At 42.6% G+C, this 21,822-nt stretch overlaps 1 protein-coding gene across 12 annotated transcripts in view; it reads left to right on the top strand.

The window, feature by feature from the left end:
• DAB1 (DAB adaptor protein 1) overlaps positions 1 to 12,283 on the top strand; it is a 947,480-nt gene extending 935,197 nt beyond the window's left edge. For 11 of the 12 annotated variants that reach the window (XM_073544566.1, XM_073544561.1, XM_073544562.1 and 8 more), the window contains 4 exons: positions 3,028 to 3,558; positions 7,056 to 7,180; positions 9,237 to 9,332; positions 10,899 to 12,283. In XM_073544566.1, the coding sequence (XP_073400667.1) occupies positions 3,028 to 3,558; positions 7,056 to 7,180; positions 9,237 to 9,317 (737 nt within the window). In that variant the 3' untranslated portion in view covers positions 9,318 to 9,332; positions 10,899 to 12,283. The remainder of the gene's footprint in view (positions 1 to 3,027; positions 3,559 to 7,055; positions 7,181 to 9,236; positions 9,333 to 10,898) is intronic. The other variant, XM_073544564.1, reaches the window with a different exon arrangement.
• Positions 12,284 to 21,822: the final 9,539 nt, after the last annotated feature.

The following is a 21,822-nucleotide window of genomic DNA, read 5'->3' as shown; positions in this document are numbered from 1 at the left end:
TATATAATAGCACTGTACTGTGCCTAAACAGCGCCGTACAGTGTCCAAAAATACTGCCATATAGTGCTCTATATAATAGCACTGTACTGTGCCCTAACAGCGCCGTACAGTGTCCAAAAATACTGCCATATAGTGCTCTACATTATAGCACTGTACTGTGCCTAAACAGCGCCGTACAGTGTCCAAAAATACTGCCATATAGTGCTCTATATAATAGCACTGTACTGTGCCCTAACAGCGCCGTACAGTGTCCAAAAATACTGCCATATAGTGCTCTACATTATAGCACTGTACTGTGCCTAAACAGCGCCGTACAGTGTCCAAAAATGCTGCCATATAGTGCTCTATATAATAGCACTGTACTGTGCCCAAACAGCGCCGTACAGTGTCCAAAAATACTGCCATATAGTGCTCTACATTATAGCACTGTACTGTGCCTAAACAGCGCCGTACAGTGTCCAAAAATGCTGCCATATAGTGCTCTATATAATAGCACTGTACTGTGCCCAAACAGCGCCGTACAGTGTCCAAAAATACTGCCATATAGTGCTCTATATAATAGCACTGTACTGTGAATAAAAACAGCGCCGTACAGTGTCCAAAATACTGTCATACAGTGCACTACATAATACCATCGTACTCTGCCCGCTATATACTGTAATAGCACCATACTGTGCACAAGCAGTGCAATACAGTGTCCAAGCAGTGACCGAAATCTTGCCAAAGTGTGATATATTCATTAATACCATCAAACTGCAGACACAAGGCCACATAGTCTAAAAAAAAACTGCCAAAGACCGCTCTATAATTTTCATTATACTGGTGCCGTACAGGGTCAAGCATTTCTGCAATAGAGTAATCTGCTCTATGTTACTAATATACTGTGCTCAAAGAGTGCCATGGAGTGCCCAAATAATACTGCCTTAAGGTAATTTTACAGTATTCCTAAACTGTGCAGAAACAGTGCCATATAATACCCAAATAATACTGCTACAGAGTGATGGACAGTATAATGGCACCAAACTGTGCACAAACATTGTCATAAAGTATCAAACTAATGCTGCCATGGAATGATATATAATATCAACATGCTGTGCACAAGCAGTGCCATACAGTGTCCATAGTGGCTGGCATTAAGTGACATACCCTATAATGCTGCCATACTGTGCACAATCAGTGCCAGACGCCATTGGCAGCAGTATTTACTCCCTCTCTACCTTTCTGCCCCCTCTCAGCTGGAGCTCTTCTCCCCTTGTACAGGTGATGGAGATAATGGAGGGTATACCAGAATGCCACTACAAGTCCCAGCAGTGGCATGCAACGAGTGTCCTACATCTCGAATCTGAGCGAGAATCCCCCCAACCCCGACGCTGCGGGCGGATTATATATGCAGAGCTCCCATGACCAGCACATTAAAGCAAGATGGATGATATCACCAAGGTGTCAGCTTTAAATTAACCCTTAGCACTCTGCAGAGACCCCCTCCAAATTAGTCCCTTCACCTCCTTAGAGGGGCAGAGCTCGACCTCCTGAGAAGCCAAGATTGACAAGACATGATTAATTCCCACCTCGCTGATGAAGAGAAGACGGGCTTTAATTTAAAGGAGAGGGGTGCAGTGTGGTGACCCTGAAAATCAGCCTTTGGAAAATTGAAATTTGACAGCTTATATGTTTGTCCCTAATGATTCCGGTGGAATTCGGAATATATAAAAGTGAGAGGGGCTCCACCCTGGTTGTGGATGTACCCCCCTATAGGGTACAGTCAGCATTTCCCCTGTATTGGAATCAGTGGTCAAGTTACAGACAACCTCCAGGACACTCTTCATAGTGACTCTCCACTCCACCTTGGGGGTCCCGAACACTAGCGCCCCTCTCCTTCCCCCATATTTATATTGGAAAAGGATTTTTTGAAAATTCATAGGGAAGTTTACACTGTTCACTCATCGATTCACTGATCTCCTGACAAATAGTGAAATAATTGGCTCCTTAAAGGGTTCCTCTTTTCTCTCTTCGGGAGGAAGTAAGCTGAGAGGCAGAGGAAAGGTACGCTCCTGAAGATATAGGAAAAGACCAATTGTTCCTCTGTATCTCGGCTCCCTGCTCGCCATGATACAGTGCGCTCCTTCTGATTGATACATTGGACTAGTGGCATGACAGTGTCACTGGTCTGAGCTGAGCTCTCTCCCGTGCTGCTTGCAGAGGTAACGTTACCTCTGCAGCATCGGAGGAGCATAGGGGAACTAATCAAACTGGATGCAGCCATCCGTCTAGCTTCAGTGCAGCGTTTACAATCTCTAAAACGAAAATCTTGCAAGTGCTGCTTTTCTTGCCCAGGAGAGCGGCCACCTCTGATAAACAATTGAATTAAAATTCCCTCTTGAGTGGTAAATTACAAAGTGTTTACGGGCACCTTGAAATTTTACCCCTTTAAATTGATGACTCAATCGGTCAGTTGTATATTAATTATCTAAATTTAATCAGGAGCGCACATTACAACATCTCTGCTACCTGTAAATGTAGAAAAACTTTTAGCATGAGTAATTCAGCTATATACGTCCATTAGCCGGTCTGAACCTGGAACAGAAGAGCTGCAGTGAATGCGACTACCCAGTGGCTTCCCTGTAGTAGTCTTTAACAGGGAATGAAGACTTGAAGACTTTTTCAACAGCATTTAACAAGCTTCTTGCTCTACAGGGAGCTGCCGTATGTAATATTACGGTAATCCTTCACTGAGGTTTTATCAGAAAACTGCGCAGAATTATATTTTCTTATATGATCAACATAAAACCTGGGGGGTGACTGCAGTTTTCTCCAGTATGGAGTCCAAGAAACTGAGATATAAGGCACTGTTTGCAGAATTTCTACTTTATTTATGTTATCATAGATTGTAATACTCTGTTTGGCCTGCGGGGGAGCTGTAGTTAAAGTCTATGGTTCTCCAGGTCATTGTATATTGATGGTGATGTCATATATACTCTTCTCTCAGGACTCGATGTCTCATTGTGATTCTCTTCTGATTTCTTTAAGGCTATGTTGCAATGGGAGCTGTCCAGCCTTCATTCTGGGGACAACCTCAAATGGTTCTTGGTGGCCAGTCTCCAGTTGCTCAGGTCATGCAGGGAAGCCAAACGATAGCATGGGCTCAACCGGGCCTCTACTCTCCTACTCAGCAACAGCCATGGCCAACCCTTCCCGGCCAGTTTCCACCTACTGCCTTCATGCCAACACAAACTGTATTGCCTTTCCAAGCAGCCATGTTTCAAGGTACTTCTACCCCGGTAGCCACCGTTCCACCAACCAGTGACTCATTGCGATCAAGTCCTCTACAGCCTGGCCAGAAAGTAACGAAAGAGATGTTTAAGGATTTTCAAATGGTAAACCCCCCTCCGGTGCCGTTGCGGCAGACAGATCCAACGTCCCTCTCTTGTACCTCAGAGGCCTTCTCAAGCTACTTCGACAAAGTTGGGTTGGCTCAGGATACAGACGATTGTGACGACTTTGATATCTCACAACTAAACTTGACGCCTATGACTTCCACTTCACCGTCTACCAATTCACGTAAGTACCAGACCCCAGGTTCCTGGGGGGGCCGAGCTGAAGTGTGGCTTACGTGCCACCTACTGACCCTAGACTGTCATCCTATCAACCATCTTCTTAAAGGGATATTCCAGTTTCAGTAAGGTGTATACATTGTATATTCAGACTGATACAATTTCCAATTATACTTTGTATATCAATTCCTTAGAATTACAAGATCTCAATAGGAACTTTTCCTTTGCGTGGATGCAAATCTGTCGTGGTTACATGATGGATACACAGTATCCATAAATACTAACCTTGGTCTTCTCAATTTTAAAGAGTAACTAAACTAATAACTTATTTTTAAAATTTTGTCCAGTGTAGAAAGTTATGAATTGTTGCAAATCACTTTGTTAGAGGATTTGTCTCCATTCCAAAATGCATGTACGTGGCTTCTAAACCCGTGTTTTTCGCCATTTTTCCCCGCATTAATATCAGAACGTACTCATTTAGAGTACAGATGATGGCAGTGATGGGTCAGCTCAGCACCAGTGTCTCATTAAGAAGGTGCTGCAGGAAATTGTTAAATTGTTCTGATAAGCAGAAGACTCAAAGAAGGAGAGTAGTGCTGACCCATCACTGCCATCAGCTATACTCCCCGTGAGTGAGTTCTGATATCAATGCAGCAAATAGACTGGGGAAAAGTAGAAGTCACTTACAAGTATTTTTTTTTTTTTTTTACAGGACTGAAGACAAATCCCCTAATAAAGTGATTTGCGAAGTTTCACAACTTTTCCACGCTGGACAAAAATATTTTTTTTAAAAATGAAAGTTTAGTTACTCCTTAAGGATATTTTAGTCTCGCCCCTTGATCTGCCACAATCCTTCTGACTCTACATGGGTGAGGTTTTTTTAAAACGCCACCCATTTTTTTTTTTTTTTTTTTTTTTTTACCTGGTACACGGCTACTTTTCTGACACGGCTTCTGAAAAATTGCAATGTCCCAGGTAAAAATTCAGCAAAAAAAGAAATAATTCAGCAGACACCCCAGCATATTACAGTCCTTTCTTCCAGAGTAGACTTCATACACAGAAGAGGAACGATACACTTATGAATTAATGCAAAAAGTGGAAACAAAAAGTAAAATTAGGTCCAGAAATATTTGGTTGGTGACACAAGTTTTGACATTTTAGCTGTTTACCAAAACATATTGAAGATCCAGTTCTATAATCAATATGGACTTAAAGTTCAGACTTTCAGCTTTAATTTGAGAGTATTCACATCCTAACTGGAGTAAGGGTTTAGGAATTACAGATTTTTAACATGGAGCTGCCTCTTTTCGAAGGAGCCAAAAGTAATCGGACAATTATCTCAAAAGCTCTTTAATGGATTGCATGGGCTATCCCCGTGTTAATACATCATCAATTAAGAAGGTAAAAGGTCTGGAGCTGATTCCAGGTGAGGCATTTGCATTTGGAAGCTGTTACTGTGAACACACAACATGCGGTGAAAGGAGCTCTCAGTGGAAGATAAACCGACGATCATTAGGCTGAGAAAAGGAAGAAATCCATCATAAAACAGAAATGTTAGGAGTGGCCAAATCAACAATTTGGTACACTCTGCAAAAAAAAAAAGAGTGCAGTGGTGATCTTGGGAACTCAAAAAGGCCTGGACGTTCCTGTAAGACAAGAGTGGTGGATGATCGAGAATTCTTTTCCATGGTGAAGAAAAACTCCTTCACAACATCTACCCAAATGAATAACATTCTCCAGGAAGTCGGTGTTTCAGTATATAGGTCCACCAAAAAGAGGAGACTTCATGAGAGCAAATACAGAGGGGGTCACCACAAGGGGCAAACCATTAATCAGCCTTAAATATAGAAAGGCCAGGTTAGACTTTACCAAAAAACATATAAAGATGCTGCCCAGTTCTGGAAAAGCAAAACTAAGATCAACCTGTACCAGAATGATGGGAAGAAGAAAGTCTGGAGAAGGTTTGGAGTGGCTCATGATCCTCTGCACAGCACACCCTCTGTAATACATGGTGGAGGCGGTGTAATGGCGTGGACAAGCATGGCTGCCAATGGCACCAGGTTACTAGCGGTTATTGATGATGTGATTGAAGACAGAATCAGCCGGCTAAATCCTGTTTGTACAGGGCCATACTTTCTGCTCAGATTCAACCAAATGCAGCAAGGTTGCTTGGACGACGCTTCACAGGACAGATGGACAATGGCCCAAAACATCCTGCAAAATCAAAGATGTGGAATATTCTGCAATGGTCGAGTCATCACCAGATCTCAGCCCCATGGAGCAGGATTGCTGAGGTCAATGGCCTCCAGACTTCAGGCCGTCATTGCCTGCAAAGGATTCTCTACAAAGGGTTAAAAATGAACATTTTATTTATGGTGAAGTTAATTCGTCCGAATACTTTTGAGCCCCTGAAATCAGGAGGCTTTGAAGAAAAATGGCTGCAATTCCTAAACTTTTTACAGGAGATTTTTGTTCAACCCCTGTGAGCACAGAATGACTGTCCAAACCAAGTACTGGCGCTCGGTGCGTCATGGCGGGGCCAATCATTTAACTACAACTTCTAACTGCTTGGTTCCCATCTTTAATCTTTAATCCCATATCAGTTGTTTCATTTGAAATCAAAAACAGCGGCCTTCAGAGCTGAAATCACCAAGATTCGGCCACTGTCCAAATATTTCTGGACTTAACAGTATATTAAAAAGCTACAAAACTTTTCAAACTTTATTTTAAAAAAAAAATCATAAAAGGAGCAATTTTTTGTGTAACTTTTTGTGATACTTTTTTTTTTTGCCAGGTCCTGTTTTGGGTTCCATCATGTTTTGTTTTTTCCATTTTTTTGCTGTCAGCATTTTATTCCCACTTGAACGAAATGTCAGTAAAATGACAAATCTCTTCATTTACCGACTTACGAATCCATCCGCGGCAGCGCCGTTCCTCTCCGCGCCCGTGTCTCGCCTGGAAGTGTCCTTTTTCATTAGACGTTACATTAATGACGACGATATTTGCCTTGATGCAAAAATTCATCAATGACTCCCAGCTACGATCCCGCCGCGTTTCCCTATGAAGATGGCGCCAAATAAAAAAAAAAAAAAAAACGATGTTCCGGCGAGTTCCCCTGATGAATGCATTTGTTTCTGTATGAAAAATGCATCTCAACAGGTTTAGACGGCGAACAGGCTGCAGAGGAAAATTATTAGTTTCGAACCACTGACTCCAAAAAGAATTTGATGGAGTCTGTTTAACGTCTGGCAGGCAAATCTGTAATATAAAATGAAATATGGCTTTCATAACAGGCCATGTTCTTTATCTATCCTCTAACAAATGATTCTTTTATCTCCACCTAAGCATGTCCTCCAGAGCTGCGCTCCTTCTCAATGTCATTTTAATGCTCTCCATAATTTTTGGAGGAATTGGGGGCTTTCTTAAAAAAAAAAAATGGAAAAAAAAAAAAATCATGTATTCTACAATGTATCCGAATAGTTTCCAATGTCATGTGTTCTCCAGCCCCTACTCCAGCCCCAAGGCAGAGCTCCCCATCAAAGTCCTCGGCGTCTCACACGAGTGATCCCAACGCAGATGACATCTTTGAAGAAGGCTTTGAAAGTCCCAGTAAAACTGTAGAAGATGCTGTAAGTGCTTCTTATATATTCACACTCCGATCCCTTTCTCCCCCCAGACAATAGAAACCGGTGGATGAAAACTCATTCCTGGGTAGATAAAGGCAGATCGGTCTTTTTTTTTCAGTTCTTTTTTTAGATGCCTGAAATGCGTCATTATTTTATGTTTTGGAGGGACTTGTCATATTAAGCTACACAATGTTACATGGGAAAAAGGCGACTAAGGTCAACAATGAAAATGTATCAATTGGTGGCATCAGAAATAAAAATGTGATCATTTATTATTGTAAGTAGGGATGAGCGAGTATACGCATTAGGATTCGGTACTCGGCGAGTAATGCGGTACTCGAATCCTAGCGAGTTTTTCACTACTCGCCTCGCAATATTCGGCACAGCCAGCACAGTCCCCGCACAGCCCAGCACAGTCCCGCACAGTCCCCGCACAGCCCAGCACAGTCCCCGCACAGTCCCGCACAGTCCAGCACAGTCCCCGCACAGCCCAGCACAGTCCCCGCACTCTCCAGCACAGTCTCGCACAGTCTCGCACAGTCCCGCACAGTCTAGCACAGTCCCGCACAGTCCCCACACAGTCTAGCACAGTCCCGCACAGTCCCCGCACAGCCCAGCACAGTCCCGCACAGTCCCGCACAGTCCAGCACAGTCCCCGCACAGCCCAGCACAGTCCCTGCACAGCCCAGCACAGTCCCGCACTCTCCAGCACAGTCCCGCACTCTCCAGCACAGTCCCGCACTCTCCAGCACAGTCCCGCACAGTCCCGCACAGCCCAGCACAGTCCCGCACAGCCCAGCACAGTCCCGCACAGCCTGCACAGCCCAGCACAGCCTGCACAGTCCAGCACAGTCCCGCACATCCCAGCACAGGCCATCACAGTCCCGCACAGGCCATCACAGTCCTGCACAGTCCCGCACAGCCCAGCACAGTCCCGCACAGCCCAGCGCAGTCCCACACAGCCCAGCACAGTCCCGCACAGCCCAGCACAGTCCCACACAGCCTGCACAGTCCAGCATAGCCCAGCAGAGTCTCGCACAGCCAGCACAGTCTCGCACAGCCAGCACAGTCCCGTACAGTCAAGCACAGTCCCGCACAGCCCAGCACAGTCCAGCATAGCCCAGCAGAGTCTCGCACAGCCAGCATAGTCTCGCACAGCCAGCACAGTCCCGCACAGCCTGGCACAGTCCCGCACAGCCTGGCACAGTCCAGCACAGTCCCGCACAGCCCAGCACAGTCCCGCACAGTCCCGCACAGCCCATTATTCACATTTCCCATAGACTTACATTTGACTCGCTACTCGTTACGAGTACCCGAGTATTAGGAGGTACTCGTAACGAGTACAGCGAGTCCGAGTATTTCACTACTCGCTCATCCCTAATTGTAAGCTATAGAGATCGTTACAGGGGTTGGACGTGCCATTGGTGCAACCTTTGGTCCATAAGTTACGAGGGCCACTTCTACCTCCATAGCGGGTGAAATTGTGGATTATGATGAGTTATTGGACATATATCGTTCTTGCACAGGGACCTCTTCTCTCTGTGTCCACCACTGGAACCTTATATGGCCAAAAGTTACAAAAAGTTGTAAAACTTTTACGAATTTTTCAATATGGCTCCAAGATCATATTTAATGTCTACTGGGATGTAGAATCAGCCTATGGCTACATTGTTTCCCATGTCGAGACAACACTTCAGTGTTGACGGACCTCTGACTTTAGGTTCGGACTTCATGGTCATGGTGGTCACTATTGAGGTCGCCTTCACTAAAGGAACTCTCGCCTTCACCAAAGGAACTCTCGCTACTTTTTACTTCACTTTTTCTAACTTCTTCACAACTTTGAAAAAAAATGTCCTAAAATTGGGTGGTCCGGTATGAACTTTCCGTCCTGGTACAGTGATCACAAATAACGAGCATTTAGTGCAACCCAACGGGTGATGACAACCACAATGTAGGAGATGAGGGCCCATGATGCTTCTTCTAACACTTTCTATGCTTTCTATGCTGCACTGAGCTTTGCCTCCTTTCTCCAACCTGTCCTCCTGTTCTTGTCTTGTAGCCTGACGCTTCTCAGGCGTTAGCCTCTGCCGATGTAGACGAGCCCAGTGGTGTCTCTATAAGCCCACAGGTCGGGAGCTAGAGGGCACAGACTGGGGTAGGTATCTGTCCTTCCAACTAATCCTTCTGTTGCCTCATCCATTTCACCACTTTCTTGCTTGGTCTTCTTTCCCATTGTGTCTTTGTCCATCAATGCATCAGTGTCTTGTGGGTTAAGAATAATGTCCCTGGTGGTACAGAGGTTAATAAAAAACAAAAAGATCCATGTCCTCCTGTCAGCTTAATAATATTCTTTATTATTATAACTTTATATCCCTGGTGTCTCAGAGGTTAATAATGGGATCAGTAGTGCGTTTGGAGTATTATCCCTGCTGTCTGGTGCACTTATAGTATTATTATTACTTATTATAGTAATCCTAGACTCCATTCCATATAATGATGATAATAATAACATCTAGAACTGAGCGAACCGATACATAAATTTGTGTCACAAATTTCCTAAAAAAAATTGAATTTTGGGGAATTAAATTCAAAGCAAGTAAAATAGCGGCCATCAGACTGATAAGAAGGGGTTAAGAAAAGAAGGGACCGCTGCTCGGCTTCATACAGTCGGGAGAAGCGGGGGGCACATATGATACTTGCATCAATAATGTATGTCGCCCCCCCAATAAGACTATGTCAGGCTGTTCATCGGACAAAACGAGCATCGGAGAGGAGGAGCTGAGCAGATGGCGGTGGCGTCAGGCGAGGGCCTAGGAGAGGCGGCCATAATGTGCTTTATTATTATAACCCTCCAAATGTGTCCTGAAAATATCAGATTCGCCCAAATCAGAAAATTTGGGGAAACTCATAACAAATTTGTTTCCTTATAGATAGATTCACTCATCTCTAATCATTATAAATCTGGTGCCTTGTAGACAAATACCGTATATGTCCCTGGTGTCCATGGGGTTAATAAATGATGTATAGAGAATCACTAATATAATACCATGGTTGTAAAATAGATCAAAATATGACCCTGGTGTCTAGGGGGTTAATAAATATATCCCTGTTGTCGAATGGATCCTAATAATATTTCTCATGTCTGGTGGGTTCATACATTTATCTCTGTTGTCTAATAGGTTAATAAATAGACCCCTCATGTCTATAGGATCACTAATGATATCATGGTCGCAGAGTGGGTTATCATAAGTCCCTGGTGTCTAGGGGGTTAATAAATGTATCTCTGTTGCCTAAGGCCTGTTTCACATTTCAGTTTTTTGGCGTCCACCAAAGTGTGAAAAAACGGATCCATTTCCATTTTGCCACAAACGGATGCTACCGGATCCGTTTTTTGGACAGATCCGCTTTAGCCACTAATGCAAGTCTATGGGGAAAAAAAACGGATCTGCCCCCAAAAAATGGAGGATCCGTTTTTTTTTTTTTTGCAAAACGGCGGATTTTGACGGACGTCAAAAAACGGAAGTTTGATCCACCTCTGATGAGTTAATAATTGGGCGCCTGTGGCCTGTGACCCATGATGTCTATAGGATCACTAGTAACAGCATGGCTATAGAGTGGGTCCCTGGTGTCTAGGGGGTTAGTAAATACATCTCTGGTGATCCAGGTGACATTTAGGCACCAGATCTTGAGAGTGAAGTTGATATTTTTTTGCCATCCTTAGGTCAGATCAGAAGATCCTATCTACGCTCAGATCAGCAGACCTAAGAAATAGCGATAACGAGCCTGTGGCGCTCCAAGACTTGACCGAAGCTACGGCCGGATACAGTGACTCAATGGCAGCATTCTTTCCATTGAACCATAGCAATGGGTTTTACCTGCGTCCTGAAAGAAGAAGGGAAAAAAAAAAAACCCTGGTGAGAACGGAGCACAGGGGTGAAAAAAAAAACGGAAGACGCACCGGCTCTAATATCTCTCACCCGAAAGCTTTGCGAGAAAATTTGATTCTAGACTTGATCATTAAATTAACTTTTTTTTTTAAATAAAAAAGGACAACGTGTTTAGTGCTTTACTACTCTTTCCACAAGTTTTTTTTTCTTTATAATTTTTTTTTTAATACAAATGTAATGTAGCAAAAAGTGACGGATGCTGAGACTGAAGTTTACACCTTTTTTTTTTTTCATCGTCAATGTTTTATTACAGACTTTTTCGAAATGTCGTCATTGGAAGGCAGTTTTCTTAATTTCACAAGAAGTTGCTCGAAAAGTCACTTTTTTTTTTTTTTCTTTGGAGGGGCGAGGGTTGGAAGGGGGGAGGAGGTCACACTTTCCGAACACTGGGTACTATAAGAAAATTAATATTGTTTTTTTTTTTTTTTGTAATATGGCCTCTTGGACTGGGCGAGAAGACATTGGAGGCCTGCACCGTTCTAGACCACATTCTAAACACTGTATGGAGTAACGGACATTCTAACGACCAGATTGTTATTATTAACAATGGAACTTTCTAATTAAGAAGTTGGGAGGTATTTTTTCCTCCGCACTTAACCTTGCTGCTGTTCGGCTATGCAGACAAGATTCTTCTACACGTGCCATTTTTGAAGAAAAAAAAAAAAAGTAGGTGAAAAAAAAAAAACTTAATCATTTGCCCAAAAACTCTAGAATAATTCCAAATCTGGATTTGGGATAAAAAAAATCAGACTTTGTTCTGGAACTTTGGAGGCATGAAATTTGTTATAAAAAAAAAAAAAAGAGAAAAAAAGAAAGAAAAAGTTCTGTGATTAAACAAATCATCTCTGTCTCTTTTTGTACATTAATGAAAAAAAAAAAAATGATTTTTATTTTATAACCGTGACATGAAATTCTTGAAAATGGGGAAAGGCTTTAAATAATTCACTGAGAAAATGACAGGTTTTGTAAAGTTAAGAATTTTTGTTTGTTTATATATTATTTTTTATTTGAAGCTAACACATCGGCTGTTACATTGTAGCAGGAAAAAAATAATACAAAGTGTCATAAACAGGGTTCATATCACATATTTCTTTTTTTTTTCCACCTGCTGAGTAATTATCCTGTCAAAATCTAATAAACTGAATGGGGGATTCTTGTATGACCATTTCTGTTTTATTAGGAGGAACAGAATTACTTGTGAGACTTATTTATGAAAGTGTTCTACAAAGAGTCAAAAATCATTCCGGCTCTGATAAAAAAAAAAAAAGATTTTCCGCAATCCTTCATTATTAAACTAAGATCCGTCCGGGTTGTGGATTTAGGAACTAAAGCTGGAAAAAAAAAATCAATGAAAAACTTGAGTATCAAGAATATATTTTTTACAGGCTTTAGAAGCCATTTAATTATTTTTTTATATATTTTTCAAAGTTGTTTGTAATTTCTTCTTTAGATTTTTTTCTTTTACATTAATACTGCAATTAATTATGATTAATACAATTTCCAGTAAGGTCCATGTAAATTTGTTATTAATGCTTTAATACCTTACCAAGACAGACTCTTGCTGGAAGTAAAAAAAAAAAGAAAAAAACACTCCAGGCAAAAATATGCCAAAAATCTATATATATAAAGCTGAGTGTATGTATGTGTGTGTGCATGGACACACTCCTCATAGTCCCACCCACTCCGCATAGCCACACTCACTTCACATGCAAAGCCCCATCCACACAGCCCACGTTGTTAGTGCACACGGGCGGAGACACATTCACCTTGAAAGCCACTCACCGGCTGCGACGTCCCAGCCACTGCGAGCTACAATGAAGGCCGCCGCCTTCAGAGTATCAGTGCGCAGCAGGCACAGGCCACATATAGCTCTGTCGTGTCTAGAATGGAGTTGCTCCTGTGAGGCAGGACGTCAGGAGTGAGGGGGAAATGAGAGGAGTGAGGGGGGGAAATGAGAGGAGTGAGGGGGGAAAATGAGAGGAGTGAGGGGGGAAATGAGAGGAGTGAGGGGGGAAAATGAGTGGAGTGAGGGGGAAATAGTGGAGTGAGGGGAAAATGAGAGGAGTGAGGGGAAAATGAGAGGAGTGAGGTGGAAAATGAGAGATGTGAGGGGGAAAATGAGAGGAGTAAGGGGGGAAAATGAGGAGTGAGGGGGAAATGAGAGGAGTAAGGGGGGAAAATGAGGAGTGAGAGGGGAAAATGAGAGGAGTGAGGGAGGAAAATGAGAGGAGTGAGGGAGGAAAATGAGAGGAGTGAGGGGGGAAAATGAGAGGAGTGAGGGGGGAAAATGAGAGGAGTAAGGAGGGAAAATGAGAGGAGTGAGGAGGGAAAATGAGAGGAGTAAGGGGGGAAAATGAGGAGTAAGGGGTGAAAATGAGAGGAGTAAGGGGTGAAAATGAGAGGAGTAAGGGGGGAAAATGAGAGGAGTGAGGGGGGGAAATGAGAGGAGTGAGGGGAAAATGAGAGGAGTAAGGGGGGAAAATGAGGAGTGAGGGGGGAAATGAGAGGAGTAAGGGGGGGAAATGAGGAGTGAGGGGGGAAAATGAGAGGAGTAAGGGGGGAAAATGAGGAGTGAGGGGGGAAATGAGAGGAGTAAGGGGGGAAAATGAGGAGTGAGGGGGGAAATGAGAGGAGTAAGGGGGGAAAATGAGTGAGGGGGGAAAATGAGAGGAGTAAGGGGGGAAAATGAGAGGAGTGAGGGGGGAAAATGAGAGGAGTGAGGGGGGAAAATGAGAGGAGTGAGGGGAAAAATGAGAGATGTGAGGTGCTGCTACAGTATGAGGCTGTGTACAGAGAAGAGTGAGGCACTGCAGGTGGAGGCTAATCATTAGTTAATTTGTGTTGCAAATCTGTAGTGTTGAATATATGATGTGAAATGTTTTTATGTGCAATATAATCATTATCATTTGCTATAACTAACCACAGTTAGTTACTATGCCTGGGCAACGCCGGGCTCTTCAGATAGTATTGGTATAAGGTTGGAGTCACACTTAACGTATAAAAATACGGTCCGTTTTCTACGGATGAGAATCGCAGAAATGTTCCCTGTACAGTGATCCGTATGTCATCTGTGTGCAATGCGAGGACGCAATTTTCTCGCATCTAAGCATCTGTATGGCGAGATTTTCTCAACGGCTTGCAAAGTGGACATATAATGGAGCCATGGCCTCAAATATCTGTGAAAAAATATATAGTTATTATTATTTATTATTATTATTTATTGTTATAGCGCCATTTATTCCATGGCGCTTTACATGTGAGGGGGGTATACATAAAAACAAGTACAATAATCTTAAACAATACAAGTCATAACTGGTACAGGAGGAGAGAGGACCCTGCCCGCGAGGGCTCACAATCTTCAAGGGATGGGTGATAATACAGTAGGCGAGGGTAGAGCTGGTCGTGCAGCGGTTTGGTCGATCGGTGGTTACTGCAGGTTATAGGCTTGTCGGAAGAGGTGGGTCTTCAGGCTCTTTTTGAAGGTTTCGATGGTAGGTGAGAGTCTGATATGTTGTGGTAGAGAGTTCCAGAGTAGGGGTGATGCGCGAGAGAAATCTTGTATGCGATTGTGGGAAGAGGAGATAAGAGGGGAGTAGAGAAGGAGATCTTGTGAGGATCGGAGGTTGCGTGCAGGAAAGTACCGGGAGACGAGGTCACAGATGTATGGAGGAGACAAGTTGTGGATGGCTTTATAGTTATGTATATATATATATCAGTGAGACACATATATATATATATTTATATTTCATACAGAGCTAGATAGCAGACTAGGTGAAAATTCAATTGTCGGCATTTGTAAAATCATTGCAGTACCCGACAGGATATGAGACATGATTTACATACAGTAAACCATTGCATATCGGTTATTTTTTTTTCTATATCCCTCACTAATAATGTTAGTAGTATGTGTTAAATTTTGGAGCTGTAGGTGTTAAATTAAAGGATTAATTCACAGAAAAAACTGGCTTGGGCTCCCGCCAAATTTTCTCCGCCAGAGAGGGCAAGCCATTGACTGAGGGCAGAAATTAAAAGCCTAGAGAGGGACCATTGTTTTTGCCCCCTCCCCGGCTAAAAACATCTGCCCCCAGCCACCCCAGAAGAGGTGTATCTGTAAGGCTACTTTCACACATCAGGTTTTCGGCGTCAGGCGCGATCCGGCGTCGTGCCGGAATGCCGGATCCGGCAAATGTTTTGTAAAACCTGATGTGCCGGATCCGGTTTTCTGCCGGATCCGTCTTGTTCTTGACAGACAAAACCGGATCCGTCTCATCCGGTTCATCCGTTTTTCTATCCGTTTTTCGACGGATTACGCCGGATCCGGTTTTTAAAATTGACCCTCAAGGCAGAGTACACTGGCAGGATGACAGAGTGTGAAAGATTTGTGCCCTAACCAAACTTGTGTACCTTCTGGACCAACAGTATATACCTTTGCCAACCAAAGTTGGCTATCTTGTCATGGTCTTACTATTTTTAGCTTTAGGCCACAGGTGTGTACCTGGTTGTGTTTTATGCAAAGTATTTCACCTTTTAACAAAAGTTGTGTACATTGTTAGGAAATCACCAACAATAAACACAACTTTTTAGGTGAAATACTTTGCTTCAAACACAACCAGGAACACAACTGTGGCAAAAAGCTAAAATTTACCCACAGTTATATACCTGGTTTTGAATACCTTTTTACCTTTGAAATACCCTGTATTTAACCTTTTTTTTAAACATAGTTCGCCGCAGAAAGAAATGACAGACAACCATTGTGAAACGATAATTTAACTTTTATTTAAAAATTTTTTTTTTGTAAAATGTTTTTAAAGTGCAAAAAACTTTTTTAATAAAAGTTTTAAACCCAATGGGCATTTTTATTAAAAAAAAAAAAATTACAAATCTGTGTAGTGTGGGGTGGAAATACTGCTGGAGGGGCTGCGGGACACTTCGACACTGGGTTTGTGGAGAGAGGACTGGGATCGTGGTGGGGAAGGAACAGTTAGAGGTGAAGGTGTGGAAAAAGCTACAGAATGGGTGGACATGTGGGAGGCAGAAGAGGTGGTGGGCGGTGGAGTGGAGGGTTGGGCAGGGACTGTAGGAGCAGATGATGTTGATGGAAAGTTGTATGGGGAAGGAGTTTGGTACGGGGAAGGAGTTTGGTACGGGGAAGGAGTTTGGTATGGGGCAGGTTGCTGGAAGTGGGGAGATGTCTGGTACTGGGGAGGTTGCTGGTACTGGTGAGGTTGCTGGTATGTAATAGGAGGGGGAGGATGGAAAGTGGCTGGAGGGGGTGCAGATGTAATAGGAGGGGGAGGATGGAAAGTGGCTGGAGGGGGTGCAGATGTAATAGGAGGGGGAGGATGGAAAGTGGCTGGAGGGGGTGCAGGTGGAGGAACTACAGTGGTGGGAGGTGGAGGTTGGGAGGTAACCTGCTGTAGAGCACCGTGGCACGAATGCATTACATGCATCTGCTGGGTAGGAGATAGTGTTGCCATGCGCTCCACAACAGACCTGAAAAAGGTGTGGTTTGGCGAAGATCTTGCTTCTGAATGCATGGTTTGCAGAAGTGTCTTCACCTCCAGAATGCTGGAGTTGATCTGCTGAAAGCCTGCGGAGATTTGCTCTGACAAGACTTTTAGACAGTTCTGGAAAGATGCATTCAGATGCAAGAACTCTGGCGCATAACTCTTTTCCTGACCCCTCTGCCGCTGCCGCCCAGTACCCGCAGGTGTACTAGAGGTGGCAGGGGCAGAAGGGTGGGGTAAAGGGAAAGCGATCTCCTCACCAGCAGCTTCATGTAATGTAGGCGGCCACGATGCTCCTGTGCTGGTGGATGGGACAGATGGGTCGAATGTGTGGGAAGGCTGGGAAGGTGCAGATGTACCGGGGCGGTCGAAGTGTCCCTCGGTGCCGGTCTCCTCAGGGATCGCCTCAGAAGGGTCCAATCGTGCCGGCTCCCGAGTGCTGCTCACCGTGCTGTGGAATAAAGAGAAAAAAAAACAATTAAAATACTGACATGGTATGGCCCTGGCTGAAAAAAAAAAGTTACATCTAACATTTTTTTCACATGTGGTGTGTAATATTTACCTTCTGGTGAGCATTGTTTCCCGGAGGAACGACAGGGCTCGTGCGTACTTGTACTTGCTCCTGCGTCCTCCAGATCCACTCGGGGCCCGCATCTCTTTATTGAACTCCTTCTTGAAACGATCCCTCACAGACCGCCACCGATTCACAATTCTGTTCCCTGAAACGAGAAAGGAGTGGTTAGTATACAACATCAGTGTTTCACAAACTCCAGTCCTCATGGTCCCCAGGGGTCATGTTTTCAGGATTTCCATAGTAAATAGAAATCCTGAACACATGATCCGTGGGGACCACGAGGACTGGAGTTCGGGAAACACTGGTTTACATCAAGCAACCGGTACTGTATATACTTACGCTCTGTAATCTGGGCCCGAGCTTCGAGGTCCTCCCAGCGGCCCACAAGGAGAGAACAGATTTCCTCCCAGAGTCGTCGGGTAACAATAAGGTCAGCATGGCGGCGGTCAGCCATATTCCAGAGCGGCTCCCTTTCTCTGACGAGATCGATGAGGCGGTCCACATCAATCCCTCCATCCTCACCGTCAGAGTCGGGAGCACGCTGTGAAGGCTGTTAAAGAAAAAGACAAAAATAACATAATTAGCCTCCACAAAAGAAATGAAATAAAAAGTGCAAAAAAACAAAGCAAAAATATTTATACTTACACGCTGGTGACCGCTGCGTTGCTGTCGCCGACGACCCTGGGAGGCACTGCGAGGACCTCTTGGCCGAGCACCAGATTGGGAAGACTAGAGAAAAAAACAAAAAATGTTATGTCTTTGGATGTAGGCATTTGTTTGCTGTGTGTGGTCTGCAGAACATTGTTTTCTATGTGTTGTGTGTAGTGTGATGTTGTGTTTCTGCGTTTGATGCAAAAAACTTACCAATTGTGAGCCCACTCCAAGTGTCTGTCCACCCCTTCCTTCTTCTTCTGGGAGCTCCTCTTCATCTTGTGATTCCTGTTTTGAAATAAAAGGCAATGAATAGACATATATTACAGAGATGATGGATTTTGGAAATAAAAACTTACCGTCAAACGCTGACGATGCGAGGGAGGGCTCCCAGAAGATGATGTGCTGTCCTGTTGATGGCCAGACTCCATGGCTGTGGGTATTGCTGCTGCTGTTGCTGCTGCCAGTGATGCCATTTCTGCTGCTGCTGCATCTCTTTGGCGGCTGTTGAATAAAGAGAAACAAAGGGCCAATGAATATCTTGATATTCCATGGCCCTAGTTTGGAGGAATGGGGGATTTGATAATTACCGTCTCTCATCTGCTGCTGGACTCCCCTCCTCAGCATGTTCCATTTGCTGCTCCATTTGTGGTGGTGCTGATGGTGCTGCTGCTGCAGATGTCTGCTGCCTTCTCCTGCTCCTGGTTCTTGGCTTGGGTGGCATGTTGGGTGTGGCTGAGGGTCCCATTGTCTTGCTTTTATATATCTCCTGTGGGCAGAGCTACTGAGCATGCTCAGACCAAAAAACCGGATCCGGCGCATTGCGGCGCTCATAGGCTTTCATTGTGTGAAAAAGCCGGACGCGACGGATCCGGCGTGTCCGGCTTTTTCGCCAGAGACAAAAAACGTTACAGTAGCCGTTTTTTCCAGACGCCGGATCGCGACACATTGCCGGATCCAGCGAAAACCGGATGAAACGCATGGCCATCCGGCGCGATCCGGCGCAAATGCAAGTCAATGGGGGGGAAACCGGATCCGGCATTGATTTCGCCGGATCCGGTTTCTGTCAAAAGCGCCGGATCGCGCCTGACGGCGAAAACCTGATGTGTGAAAGAGGCCTAAGAGAATGCCAAGAGTGTGCAAATCAGTAATCAAAGCAAAAGGTGGCTACTTTGAAGAACCTAGAATATAAGACATATTTTCAGTTGTTTCACACTTTTTTGCTAATTATATAATTTCACATGTGTTAATTCATAGCTTTGATGCCTTCAGAGTGAATCTACAATTTTCATAGTGATGAAAATAAAGAAAACTCTTTGAAAGAGAAGGTGTGTCCAAACTTTTGGTCTGTACTGTACAACAATATAACTACTATAATACTGCCTCCTATGTACAAGAATATAACTACTATAATACTGCCCCTATGTACAAGAATATAACTACTATAATACTGCTCCTATGTACAAGAATATAACAACTATAATACTGCCCCTATATACAAGAATATAACTACTATAATACTGCCCCTATATATAAGAATATAACTACTATAATACTGCCCCCTATATACAAGAATATAACTACTATAATACTGCTCCTATTTACAAGAATATAACTTCTATAATACTGACCCTATGTACAAGAATATAACTACTATAATGCTGCTCCTATATACAAGAATATAAATACTATAATACTGCCCCTATATACAAGAATATAACTACTATAATACTGCCCCCTATGTACAAGGATATAACAACTATAATATTGCCCCTAAGTGCAAGAATATAACTACTATAATACTGCCCCCTATGTACAAGAATATAACTACTATAATACTGCCCCTATGTACAAGGATATAACTACTATAATATTGCCCCTAAGTGCAAGAATATAACTACTATAATACTGCCCCCTATGTACAAGAATATAACTACTATAATACTGCTCCTATGTACAAGGATATAACTACTATAATATTGCCCCTAAGTGCAAGAATATAACTACTATAATACTGCCCCCTATGTACAAGAATATAACTACTATAATACTGCCCCTATGTACAAGAATATAACTACTATAATACTGCCCCTATGTACAAGAATATAACTACTATAATACTGCCCCCCTATGTACAAGAATGTAACTACTATAATACTGCCCCCTATGTACAAGAATATAACTACTATAATACTGCCCCTATGTACAAGAATATACTATAATACTGCCCCCTATGTACAAGAATATAACTACTATAATACTGCTCCTATGTACAAGAATATAACTACTATAATACTGCCCCTATGTACAAGAATATAACTACTATAATACTGCCCCTATGTACAAGAATATAACTACTATAATACTGCCCCTATGTACAAGAATATAACTACTATAATACTGCCCCTATGTACAAGAATATAACTACTATAATACTGCCCCCTATGTACAAGAATATAACTACTATAATACTGCCCCTATGTACAAGAATATAACTACTATAATACTGCCCCTATGTACAAGAATACTGCCCCCTATGTACAAGAATATAACTACTATAATACTGCCCCTATGTACAAGAATATAACTACTATAATACTGCCCCTATGTACAAGAATATAACTACTATAATACTGCCCCCCTATGTACAAGAATGTAACTACTATAATACTGCCCCTATGTACAAGAATATAACTACTATAATACTGCTCCTATGTACAAGAATATAACTACTATAATACTGCCCCCTATGTACAAGAATATAACTACTATAATACTGCCCCTATGTACAAGAATATAACTACTATAATACTGCTCCTATGTACAAGAATATAACTACTATAATACTGCTCCCTATGTACAAGAATATAACTACTATAATACTGCCCCCTATGTACAAGAATATAACTGCTATAATACTGCTCCTATGTACAAGAATATAACTACTATAATACTGCCCCCTATGTACAAGAATATAACTACACTAATACTGCTCCTATGTAGAAGAATGTGCATCTAAGTGGTAAATATAACTTTTCTTTTATATTTTGTCTCTATATTAATTGGCAATAATAATAGATCAGAAAAGAACAATTAGAAACTAGCTCCTGAAAGCTGGCAATTATTAACATCTGGCTTAACCCTAATCCTAAGGTTGGAAAACACGTCTGAGGTTGAGTAAAAATTTAATATGTTGAAACTGTTGATTTAAAAAAGGAAACACAGGCGATAACCCCGAAGGACAGACTCTGGATAAAAAGGGTTGAACTTTTGTTTTACACTTCAGGTATATGGGGGCTGGTTTAGGAGACAAGTTATGGACTAAGTGATTTGTATCAGAAAATGTGTCCATGAATAATATTGTCCATAAAACACTGAATTATGTTTTGTTTTCTGGTTTTTAGCAAATCAAGAAATGATTACATTTGAGGAATTACGACAGTAATAACCAAAGCGGAGTGTTTAGTTTATTAGAGACCCTCACTGATACATAGTACCCTGGAAATGTACTGCACAGTCTTCCTACCAAAAACCCGAAAGACGATGTACGAAGAAGAGAAATCCCCTGACTGCCCATAAATTATAATCCAGACATTGCTGCCCATCTACAGACCGAGCACCAGACGCCGCGACTGTTTAATTACAGGAGTATTGAATATTTCAGGGGGCTCTGGTTCATTATTATCTGAATGTATTTCTCCATTAATTCAGATTTTATGTTGTTTAACCCAGGAAACACAAGTTCCAGAATTGACCATTGCGCCATTTTCAATAGTAAAACTAATCTATTATTTTTCATGATTTTCAACAACATATAATAAGTTTCTGGACTCATTTGAATATATATCTCATTGTTCACTATTTTATAGATGCATATATTGTATTATGCAAGGGATAGCAAAAATATATTTCCAAATGTTAATGAATATAGGAATAATGGAATGATGGCCACAAGGTGGCGCTCTA

The sequence above is a fragment of the Dendrobates tinctorius genome, unplaced genomic scaffold, assembly GCF_039654945.1.
Source record: "Dendrobates tinctorius isolate UK_male_01 unplaced genomic scaffold, ASM3965494v1 ptg000138l, whole genome shotgun sequence".
Classification (NCBI taxonomy): domain Eukaryota; kingdom Metazoa; phylum Chordata; class Amphibia; order Anura; family Dendrobatidae; genus Dendrobates; species Dendrobates tinctorius.
Note: the sequence above shows the minus strand (reverse complement) of the source record. Positions and strands in the feature narration are given on the sequence as shown.